The sequence below is a fragment of the Mus pahari genome, chromosome 16 (assembly GCF_900095145.1).
Source record: "Mus pahari chromosome 16, PAHARI_EIJ_v1.1, whole genome shotgun sequence".
NCBI classification, from domain to species: Eukaryota; Metazoa; Chordata; class Mammalia; order Rodentia; family Muridae; genus Mus; species Mus pahari.
This window is the reverse complement of record NC_034605.1, coordinates 48,438,587-48,450,616: the sequence shown is the minus strand read 5'-3', so window position 1 is coordinate 48,450,616 and position 12,030 is coordinate 48,438,587. Positions and strand designations below refer to the sequence as shown.

At 45.9% G+C, this 12,030-nt stretch overlaps 1 protein-coding gene across 11 annotated transcripts in view; it reads left to right on the top strand.

Annotated features, from left to right (window-relative positions):
• Positions 1–8,568, top strand: part of Atxn1 (ataxin 1) — a 413,636-nt gene extending 405,068 nt beyond the window's left edge. For 9 of the 11 annotated variants that reach the window (XM_029547630.1, XM_029547629.1, XM_029547627.1 and 6 more), the window contains one exon: positions 654–1,831. In XM_029547630.1, the coding sequence (XP_029403490.1) occupies positions 654–1,184 (531 nt within the window). In that variant the 3' untranslated portion in view covers positions 1,185–1,831. Of the gene's footprint in view, positions 1–653 lie in introns of all 11 variants that reach the window. The other 2 variants (XM_021215427.2, XM_021215426.2) reach the window with 1 other exon arrangement.
• Positions 8,569–12,030: the final 3,462 nt, after the last annotated feature.

Below are 12,030 nucleotides of genomic sequence, written 5' to 3'. Positions count from 1 at the left end.
CTCTCTCTCTCTCTCTCTCTCTCTCTCTCACACACACACACACACACACACACACACACACACACACACATGTCGGAGTGTGGAGGTATGTACTTGTAATCTCCGCACCCACTGGGGAGGCAGAGAGAGAATCCGCAAAGCTTGTGGACCACCAGATGCTCTCTAGGCCACTGAGAGATCCTACTTAAAAGGTGGGTGGGTGGAGTGGTGGCTGCAATCGCAGTATTATGTCAAGAAGCTAGCATTTCTCCCAGCCTCTGGCTCTTAAGTCCCCTGATCCCTGCCCCATCCCTCCCATGAGGCTTCCTGAGCCTTCGGGAGGGGGTTTAATATAGATGTCCTGTTTAGGGCTGAGAACTCAGTCCTTATTCTCAACCCTTTGGCCACTGCTAAGTTTCCCGTATTCCAATGAATGTCCCCACACCTGTGCACACAAAGAGAGTAAGAACCACATGGTTTTAGTGGGTTATCCAATAAGGGGGGGGGGGGAAGCAGCTATCTGAAGAACTCACACCTAAGGTTGAGCTCCAGCCTCTGTGCATACACGATTTTATGTGCACATATATACATGTACGGTGCACATGCAAACACCACATATGAACTGTTTTCTCATGTCTCCTTCCCTTTTCCTCCCTCTGCTTCTGTTTCCACAGGTCAGTGTCGAAGTTTTGGTAGAGTATCCTTTTTTTGTATTTGGACAGGGCTGGTCATCCTGCTGTCCTGAGCGGACCAGCCAGCTCTTTGATCTGCCGTGTTCAAAACTCTCCGTTGGGGACGTCTGCATCTCGCTCACCCTCAAGAACCTGAAGAATGGCTCTGTTAAAAAGGGCCAGCCTGTGGACCCTGCCAGCGTCCTGCTGAAGCACGCAAAGACCGACAGCCTGGCTGGCAGCAGACACAGATACATGGAGCAGGAAAACGGAATCAACCAGGGAAGCGCCCAGGTGCTCTCTGAGAACGGCGAACTGAAGTTTCCAGAAAAAATAGGATTGCCTGCAGCACCCTTCCTCAGCAAAACAGAACCGAGCAAGCCCACAGCCACGAGGAAGAGGAGGTGGTCGGCGCCGGAGACCCGTAAACTGGAGAAGTCGGAGGACGAGCCACCTTTGACTCTTCCCAAGCCTTCGCTCATTCCTCAGGAGGTTAAGATCTGCATCGAAGGCCGATCTAACGTGGGCAAGTAGAGACCGTGCGGGCAGCGGAGGCCGGGGCCTCCTTTTGCTGTCTGTATCCAGATTACTGTACTGTAGGCTAAGTAACACAGTATTTACATGTTATCCTCTTTAGGTTTGTATTCTAACCTTGTCATTAGAGTCAAACAGGTGTATCGCAGGAGACTGGTGCGTTTGCATTGTCTGCAAGTGTCTGTTGAGGAGCTGGCGGGTGGAGGATGGTCAGAACCGTGGCCGTGGAGCTCCGGGGAATCCTTGGTGGCCCTGAATGTGGCTTCATCGGCCCCTGCCTTCTCCGGCAACACGCACAGATTTGAGGGGCATCAGTTCCCGCTGGTTTCAAGATCAAATGCAGTGGGAAGTATCCTGCAAGGGAGTGTCTGGGTGCGTGGGTACCACGGCAGCGACTGAGGGTGTCTCTTTCTCTGCCTCTGTCTCCCTCACTTGCTCCCTCTCAGCGTGGGGTTGGGGGGCCTGGGTTTCCCACCTGCAAAGTCATCAGGAACCCAGCTTCCAGGCATCGTAGGGAGGCGTCGGACAGGCAGATGGGAAACTAGTTTCAAAGAACGTGGTTCTCTCCAACATATTTTACAATAAAAAGCAACTTTTAATCATAGATATATAGATATATATATATATTTCCCCCCATGGGGCCTGACTGCACTGAGGTTTTTTTGTTGTTGTTTTTTTGTTTTNTTTTGTTTTGTTGGTTTTTGTTTTTGTTTTTGTTTTTAAGAGCAGCTGCCACTCGCAGAATTTCATTACTGCTTTACCAGTCCAGTCCAGTGACATCACCAGTCATCATGGTGGGACAGGGAAAGTCCTTGTTCAGGTCACTCCTGGTTAGGCAGGTAGCAGGGGGGGGAGGGGGAGGGGGACAGAGAGAACATCCACACTGGTTTCTGTGCAGTGTTAGGAAAATCAATCAGGTTACTTGCATTGACTTTTGGCTCCCAAGAGGATAATGCAAGTCCCCCGTCCCCGCTTCCCAAGAGAGCTAGCTTCTCTGAGCTGTGCTGGCAGCATCTTTTCTATATTTTAGGACTAGTACTGTCCATGACTATGGACAACTCGGGTGCCGCTTTTTTTTTTTTTTCCTCAATCCCAGTGTGACATGAGGAATTAGATCTGGAAGATGCTCGTCTGTTACTATTATTATCTCGCAAACAGTTAAAAATGCTGCGCAGGCTTCTTAACCGAGCATCTTGGTCTGTCATTCAACAAGTACTGTATCTCACTCTTGACTCTTTTTGGGAAAAGAAAAAAAAAACCGACAAACCTAAGTTGCTTTTGTTTTTGTTTTTGTTTTTGTTTTTGTTTCTTCTTCTCAACACTGTAACTACACTTCAGCTCTGCTCACAAGCCAGCAATCAAAAAACTCCAATCTGGTTTAAAGGGATGAATGTGAAGTACAAACTAGCCCGTGACAATATATGACTACCGAGTACTACCTGACGGCAGGCACTTGTCACTTTGACGTTGGAGAAAGAGTTAAAGGCATATGCAGAGTTGGCAGAGAAACCAAGACAAGACACAGAGGAAAAAAGACACTCGGTTGTGTCTAGTGTTTTTAGGACGAACTCCTAAAGAACTTTGCAATTTGCACATCTTGAGTTTATAATTTGTGTGATATTCCTGCAGTTTTTATCTAATAACATTGTGGGAAAGGCTTGGGAGGATTACAAGAGCATAAGTAAATGTAGCAAAAATTACTTTCTAACCTGCCTAGACCCTAGGCCCTTCTTAGAAGGTTCTGTCCCCTTTGAGACTTCATTTTGTCATCTACCACATCTGTCACCAGAGGCCAGGTCTGAGCGTCTTCTTCAGCGCCATTGAGAGTTTCCCATATAGACATTTTACATATGTGAGCAAGTATTTTCATTTCTGGAAATAAAAGTGTTAATACTATTATTATTATTATTATTATTTTAGAAACTTAGGTTTCTATTTGAAATAAAACTAGGATCTAATGTTTGGTACAAAACCCCAGGAAGGGTATTTTCATAAAGTCACAAGTTTTCATTCCCAGAGGTCAATATATCATTTGTGGGTTCTGAGTGTGTCTTAAAGTACTTTAAGCCTAGTTTTATAAATAGGAAGAAGTTTTTAAACAATCTTTCTTGGCTTGCTGCAACTAACCTAAATAAGTACTTATTTGACTTTTCTTTTTAGCCATTAAAAAAAAAAGAATTTCTTCCATGTCTCAAAATAGAAAAAAAAAAAAAAAAAGACCCTCCCCCGGCCACCCACATGTTGGCTGTCCAGTCTCCATTCACAGTGGCTTTTGTTGGGACTAATGATCTTTTTCCAGATCGTTTTCTGGGATGTAGCAAACAGCTTTGAGTAGGTCCAGAAGAGCTGGCCTCTCCCTAAACTCCATCGCCCTCTCCGCATGCTAGCAGAGCTGGGTGAAGCCATTCTTGCAGGCAGAGGCTTATTTAGTGCTGTGGCTCTTTTATTTCCTTTTATTATTATTTTTTTAATCTTTCTGTTCAGAGACCTTGCTAAATCTTCCCTATATCTGCTCAGGGCACTGGCACTTAACTAGGTTTTTTTTTTTTTTTTTTTTTTTTTGGTGTTTTTGTTTTGTTTTGTTTTGTTTTTAACCTTCAATGGTGAGAGGACTAGGAAGTCGCCATAGAGGTGCTGTGTGCCGTTATCTACAGCAGCCCCTGTGAGCTCAGAAGACACACACACACACACACACACACACACACACACACACACTGCTCTCTGGCTAGCTCCGAGTATTGAACTGACTGTATCCATTAAGCCGACACTAAAACAGGTAAACACACATGGCTCCGAGCAATAGGAATATCCTAACTTTTGTGGTTCTATTTCAGGTATAGGAATTATACAAATCATTGATTCTTCCGAAGCACCCATCCCATCTCGTTCTCTGGCTCCCTTAGCATGTGCAATACTTTGTGTGCCAATAGTGTGCTATCTAGTTAAAGTTCATGACCTTTTGGCCTTTTCCTTGTTTGGTGGGCTGACCTTTCTTCCCCTCGCTGGTCAGAGAAAGGCTGGAGGGAATGAGCCGGGAGAGGCGAGCCCCCCCATGTCTTCTTAACATGGATGGATGCAGAGTACTAGGGTAGGCAGCCTATGGGAGCCTGTGTGTGTCTGTCACCAGGACACAGTGAGAGCCAGCCAAGGAGACCTGAGAGAAGCACCTTGAAGGTCCATCACCACACTCTGCAAAGGCCCCTCGATCTGTAGTGAAGCCGGAACGGAGCCAGGAAGCAGAGTGGCTCCTAGGACAGACTCTGGAGCAGTGTGGTCTTCAGGCAACTCATTTTCAGTCTCTTCTGTGTCCTTGAGACTTTGATCCCTGCCTTTGACACAAACAACTTATTGCATATGTGCGTGTTCTGAGCCTGCCCACCAATGGCTTTGGAGGGGACCACCTGGCAACCACAGTCACCATTCCCTTGGGACAGCTTTCTCTTCAAATAGGAAGAACACACAGAGGCAGGAGCCACCTCTTATTTGCAGACCCTGGTGGGGCCCTCCAGGCTCCCGGAGTACCTTCGGTCAACTGCGTAGGGAGCACGGTAATAGCAGTGCCCTCATCGGACAAGGATCAGCCACGCGCCTCTGTACCTGTCCTCTGCAATATTTACCAACAGCCGTCTTTCCTTCTCCTCTTTCCTGCTTTCCATTTTAAAACAAAGTAACAGCAGGCCTTTTTTGTGTTTACAATGGAACACAATCACCAAGAAATTAGTCAGGGCAAAAAGAAAACATAGTAATATTACTCATAAGAAATCAGCAAACAAGAACCTCTTTCTAGGGATTTCTAAATACACAGCGTGACTGTTCCTTAGACTGTTTTAACTTTAGAATTATTTCAGTTTGTCTGGGCCACCTTGGGGGTCAGTGGGATGGGGTGGGGGTGGGGGGAAAGAAGGCCAGGGATACCACTTACCTCAAATCTCTTTAAAAGTGGAAATCCAAATTGCATTTGGGGGAGGGTGGTGGGTGGCGGGGGCGGGGGGACTTGCAGGATAATCGTCTACGTTGGTCACATTTTGCTTTTCTTGATTCATCCAACTCAGTTTGGGATGGCCTGATGTTTGTGGTGGTGGCCACAGAAGGTCCTTAACTCTGAACCCTGACCTTGTATGTTTTCTGTTAGGTGAGCTTGTCGGGTTCCTCCCCTCCCCCCCCTTACCCCCTAAGGAAGTGGCAGTGTCCTTTCTTCTCCCCTTGCAAGGAACCCTGCAGAACCTTCCACACCTCTTACTCAGGGATGGGGCTGGTGTGTGTGTGTGGAACACAGATGTGTTCAGCAACAGCACTTTGGACTGCTCTGCAGTAGGGTTGTACAATTTCAAGGAATGTTTGGATCTCCCCCACACCGTGTGGATTGCTCCTTAGCTACTGCACCGATTGCAATATAATGCTGCACGTTCAAGGCGAGCAGTAGCTCCTCGTAATCAGAAGAAAAAAAAAATATATCCACTCTTTGCACATAGTTTGATCTTTACTGAAATATGTTGCCAAAATCTGTTTCTGTTCTAGCTTTGGATCTTTTTGTTTCTCTCTCTCTTTTTTTTTTTCTTTTTTTCTTTTAAGGAAACAATTGATGATACCTTGTAACATCTGTGACTACTAAGGAAACCTATTTTGTAGATGCTTTTGAAGACACTAACACCTATTTCAGACAGGGGTGAGGAGTCAGAGCTCTTGGGATAGAAAGCCAGGCTTTGTAAGTTGAGTTGGTTGGCATAGCAACTGCTTCCCAAGCCACAAGCCACTCAACCAACTGGTCTGCTCTCTCTTGAGACCCTCTGTGCTCCTCATTTCTCAGTCACCCCCCTTTGACTCCAGGGGAATACAGGGCCTCCAGTCTCCAGGGTCCAATCCAGTTTCTTTGGTGGTTGAGATGAAAGGCAAGAGAATCATATTGTTGTTGTTTTTAAAAGTGGAGCAAAGGCTTTTGCATCCACAGTTGTGCTTTGATGCCAGGATTTCTGAAATAGAAAATTTAAGGAAAAATCGAGTAATAATTATAGAGAATCTACTTTTTTTTTTTTTTTTGAATAAAGCACATGCGTATGAGTTGGTTTTCTCCCTGTCCATGAACAGTGTTGTATTTCTGTTCCTAAGGCAACTCTAAACAGTTTGCACACCTCTACACTGGAGCTGGGGTTTCTTTCACATAGATGACCTCGCTTCAAATGTTACCTTACTGATAGGCTTTTTCTTGTAGCGCTCTACCTTGTGGGAAGGTTTTTGTTTTGTTTCATTTTGTTTAAAGTACACCCACTTTGAGCAGCCGGGGGTGGGGTGGGGCGGGGTGGGGCTGGGAGGGTTGAGGCACTCACTTTGGGGGTGGGAGGGTTACAGATAATTTTTTTTAAAAAAATTGCACAAAAGAAAAATGAATGTTGAAATGATTCATTCAGTGTTTGAAAGAGACAGATCTGTCGAAACTATGAGTTTCATATTTTGTGTGTAAAAAAAATACAAAACAACAACAAAAAAAACAAAAAACAAAACAGAGGAGGGGTTTGAAAGTTACATGTTTGCGGGTTTATTTTTCCTGTATATAGCAATTTGTTGTCTTGATCATCAAATTTGTATGGTTATGGCCTGGAAGAATTATGATGTCAGAGGCTCTTCAACTATACTGTACCTATGCTTACTGTTCTGTTTTTGTTACACACGGCTCTTGTGTGAAGGATGGGGGATCTCTGTATTCCACTATTTGAGGATACTGTCCATTCCTAGGCCGAAAGTACTTCCCTAAGTTCCCTTCTTAAGCCATTGTGACTTGACTTTGGATGATGTCTGACATTTTCAGCACTTCCTGTTCCTATCAACCCAAAGAATATAATCCTGAACATGAAGTGTTTCTAAAAGGGATCCTCCTTCCCAATAGACAGAAAAAAGTCGAGCCTTTCTTCTGCCTCCCACCCCAGACCTCATTCCCACGGGGGTAAAACATCCATTTTGGCTTGAATGCCTGGCTTTTGTTTTGATGTTTCTCAAGTAGAGGCCAGACAAAATGCAGAGCGGTTTCTCAGAGTTATATTCCTGTTCAGTAGTTGCGCTGGGTGGAGCAAACCAGACAGCGTGGGGGCAGTAAACAGACCCTGCCTTCAATTTTGGTTCATGTCCCCTCCCTTAAGGCACAAGTTCTTATTGCTTAGATTGACCTTGACAAAGGCAGAAGCGAGACATCGGGTCAGCTTTTTCACATCCCGACACTTGCATACAGGAACTTCACCTGTATTCAGATGAAGTGTGTTTGGCCAATAGATACCGTCTACATGACACCTGTCTCTAAGAACTTCCCTAACACTTTTTAACTGAAAGGAGCAAGTCCTCCACTACAGATCCCTTGGAGACTCCATCCATGCATGTCTTCTTGTTCCTTTGCTGCCTGGATGGCTCATCTGAAGGCCTGTGTGGGAAGCACTGTTTACAGTAACCCTTACCAAGATAACATACTGTCCCCTAGACTACCGAGCTGAGGTGACACTGGCTTAGAACTGTTGGAGTGAAAGATCAGTTACTAAGAAGGTTGGTGCACAGGTTTTCTCCAGTTCTTACAGGAGCCCCCTGCTCGGAAGTTATTCTCCAGTCCAAGGGTGGGATGAACTGTTGAGTCAATGATGAGGCATAACCATGGCAACCCACCATAGTCCCATTCTGTGACTACTGCCCCCTCCCCAACCCACACTGCTCAAGTGTGACCCTAGGTAGTGTCAGCGGAAAGGGGGTTGCGGTGGAGTCCTGTCAGTATTTATGGTGGCCTTTCAATAAGACAGTCTACATATCTAACCAGTGGAGTCTTGGCCCTCAAGAACCTGAGATCTGCACCAGTTGAAGGGTTTTAAGATCAGGTTTCCACACCCTCCAATTTCCATCCATCTGCCTCCTCACAGGCCAAGTGGAAACAGACACCAAAACTTGGGCTGAGGGTACTACCACGTGGAGAACTAGGGAAAACAAAATGGTTTTTTTTTTTGCACCTTATTGAAAAGAAACTTTTAAGTGCATACATAGTTAAGAGCTTTTATCGTGACAGGAGAACGTTTCCATATGCGTGCATACTCTCTGTAATTCCAGTGTAAAATGTTGTATTTGCACTAGCTTTTTTAAAACAAATATTAAAAAAAAATGGAAGAATTCATATTCTATTTTCTAATCGTGGTGTGTCTATTTGTAGGATACACTCGAGTCTGTTTATTGAATTTTATGGTCCCTTTCTTTGATGGTGCTTGCAGGTTTTCTAGGTAGAAATTATTTCATTATTATAATAAAACAATGTTTGATTCAAAATTTGAACAAAATTGTTTTAAATAAATTGTCTGTATACCAGTACAAGTTTATTGTATAATACTCGTACTACTAATAAAATAACAGTGCCAATTGCAAACCCGTGTCTTTGACCTCTGTCAGATCCCCAAAGAAAGCAGTGGCTGAAAAGAGGGGAGTCCCTCTTCACTGACCTGTCCATATCATCTCAGTGTGCCCTGGGTAGACTGGTGTGAGATGAGGCATGACTGTCCCTAATCTGCCATCTCCTATCTGCTCAACATTCTAGGTTTTTCTTCTCAAGTGATTGGCAAGCTTTGCACCTTCTGTGGCATTTATCAGTGACGTCTTCAGTTTGGCTCCAACTGGTAAGTGATCTGTGGTTACTTGAGTAGGTTTCCCTGAAATGTGTACTTCTTAGAACCCTGTGGAACAGAGGTCTTCCTGCATGCTCTGCATCTGTGTCAGAAGTACTGTGCACAGGCTGGTGTTGGGCTCAGCTTTGGGAAGGTGTGGCTTGGTGGTGGTTTAGGAAAATCATGACTCTGGCAGCAGCAACCCCCAGGTATGCCCTTTTCCCATCCACACGTGCTGATGCCATTCTTCTAATTGAAAGCAGAGCTCACACCCCGCGAGGAAGATGCCAGAAACAGTTGAGAGTTCTCACTTGGCCAGGGAAGAATGGGGACTCTTTGCTTCTGTTTTCTTCTTCCTTGTATTTTTTGAGCCATTACAATTAGTACTCATCCCAACAAATCAGGCAGCCTAGGCTAAGTAGGAGCAAATCTGGCAGCCTAGGCTACATAGTAGCAAATCAGGCAGCCCGGGCTACATAGTAACAAATCAGGCAGCCCAGGCTACATAGTAGCAAATCAGGCAGCCGAGGATACATAGTAACAAATCAGGCAGCCCAGGCTACTTAGTAGCATGTGGCTCCTGAAACAAGGGTCTGGGGTTCTACACATTGTATTTTAAGCACTTGGGAAAATAAGTAGCATGCCAGGAAGCCTCAGTGAACCAGACTAGAAGGGCTGTTCCTGGTATGCAATGGGCAAGCCTTCTGCCTGCTCACGTGATTAGATACTAATAACAGACTTGTTTATAGCTAATAGTTATCCTACGGCTAGGATAACTCAAAAGGCCGATTAGGAAAAATACATAGCTTACTGTGATCCTCTGAGACATGCCATGAAACTCTGAAGAACTGCTCCAGTCCAAGACCAAAAGGTTCATGCTCCCCTGCTCCAGGGTTGTGCTTGCCTTTCCAAAGAAAGTGCCTTCCTATATCTATGACCTAATAGGGAAATGGGGATGTTTATGTCTCTGCTTCCCCGTCTGCAGAGATGTGAGCAGGCAGCGTCTCATAACCACAGCTACTTCTGCCACCACTGCTCCCATCCCATCACAGGAAGTCCCGTGTATGGGCAACGGGCCTTCTTTGTCCATGTTGTTTGCCTGGACTGAAGGATGCTCTCACAGTAGGTCCTCTAGGCCCATTCTGATCACCGACTTGCTCCAGCCAAGGGAATGTTTTTTTTTGTTGTTGTTGTTGTTTGTTTGTTGTTGTTTTTAATGAAGCCTCTGTTTCAAGATAATCCTGGTGCCTGGGGTTTTGCAAGAGCATGTATGGCCTTCATTTGCTTAGAACTAGATAGCAAGGGGCCTGCCTTTGGCTATGTAAAACCACCACCAGTCTGCAAGGATCCTTACACAGCAGAGTGGCATGTGTTACTGCAGGGAGAGGGAAACAGAAGCCCAGGCCAAGACCATTCTGAAGCAGCACCCATGCAGAGCATATGCTATGTGGTACCTTCGGGGCCATGTCCCCACAGTGGTGCATGCTGCAATGTTAACACAGGGACCAGGCCTATGATGTTACATTGAGCTGTTGAGGTATTGTATTGAGAATCTGGGGGAAATGCACAGGTCCGAAGAGACCTGCCGATGCCAGTCCACCGGAAAGGACTTAGGACTTCCTTTTCTTCTCATTTATTCTGGGCTCATTAAACTGACTTAAATATGAAACACATCCTCCATAGTGTCTATCAAAGGAAGCTGACACTAGACAGACAGGGCGGACAGGGTGTGGGGTCCCCTATACAAGTGCCACATCCTGTTTGCCTTGAATACCCCTCTTCTTGCAATAACATGTGTGATGATTCATCTTGCCAAGCAGAAAAAGGTTTAGAATCACAAAGGAGATACAATTATAGATGTGCTTGTTAGTGTATTTCTGGAGAGGATTAGCTGAGTAGACCCATCCCACGGGCTGGAGACCTGGACTGGATAGAGGGTGAGGGCAACGGAGGCAGGAAACCAAATGGAACAGGATTTTGATGGTTTGCAGAGATGTAAGCAAGCAGCCTTGTGTTCCCAGTCACAGATGCTGGCCGCTCCCACCCTTCCCTACCATAATGGACAGTGTCACGTGAACTTTCCCTGGAAGACACCCTTCCTCCCTTAAGTTGCTCCTTTCAGGGGGATTTGGTCATTGTGATGGGGAAAGTCGTGAACACATCCAACGTGCAACCTTCCCAAGTACGCCACTCATATTTCTACAGGTCTAAGAGCAATTCTTCAGGGCTCTGAGAGGAAGGCTGGAGAAGGGCTCGGAATGCACTCTTCTCAAACTTCAAAGTACAGTCTACAGTCTTATAGCACCTGACTGGGAATGGGCTGGACACCCCCGCCCCCGTGTAATGGTGTAGCTGCATCATCAGATACAGTAGGCACCAGACAATTAATTGGCCCTCACCCAGCAATACCATTCTCCCCCCTGGAATGTCATATTTGCCTTTTCAAAGAAAGCACACTCCTGTGCCTGCTGATAAACCTTGTTAGGAAAAACCACCCGATTCCCAGAAACACCAGTGCTTTGACACTTGCAGGGAGGCTCTCTGGGCTAAGTAGGGGCTTTTCTCCAAGACAGAGTCTCTCTTACCAGCCAATAATGGCCACCCTCCTACAGAGCTACTTCCCAGGAAGTATTCATACAAGGAACTTCCCGTGACTCACATTCTAAGCCCCTTGAGGCCCCAGAGCACTTGGTTTTCAGCAAGGCCTCTTCATGGCCTTTTCATAAAACATCTGTGGGGCTTCAAGATGGTTTGTAAACTCTTGGAGAGGGGCCAGCCTGGCTGAGCTGCAGCAGAAGGATTGCAAATTCGAAGCTGGCCTGGGCTAACAGCTAGATCCTGATTTTTAAAATGAGGGGCCAACCTGACACGTTGGAGATCAACTGTGTATCTGACATACTACACAAAAACCCAGGGCAGGTTGAGCTTGCTAGCTACAAGCAGCTCCCAACGGGCTGTGAGACAAGTTAACAGGGTTGGACAATTCATGCCCATTGACCCTGTGACCTGAGAGCCTGAGACCCTGCTCATTGCATTTTTTCTTCCTAGCAACAAAAGGCTGCAGGAAGCAGTAGGTGGGGTGTGAGCTACTTAGGTTCTCGCTCAGCCCCACACCATGCTCCCTCCCCAGCCAAGGGGCCTTGTGTGTTAACCATTGAGGGTCACTTACCTGACTTTTCCAATGCTTATGGTTCTATGGGGCTGTGCTGAACATGCAAACTCCAGCA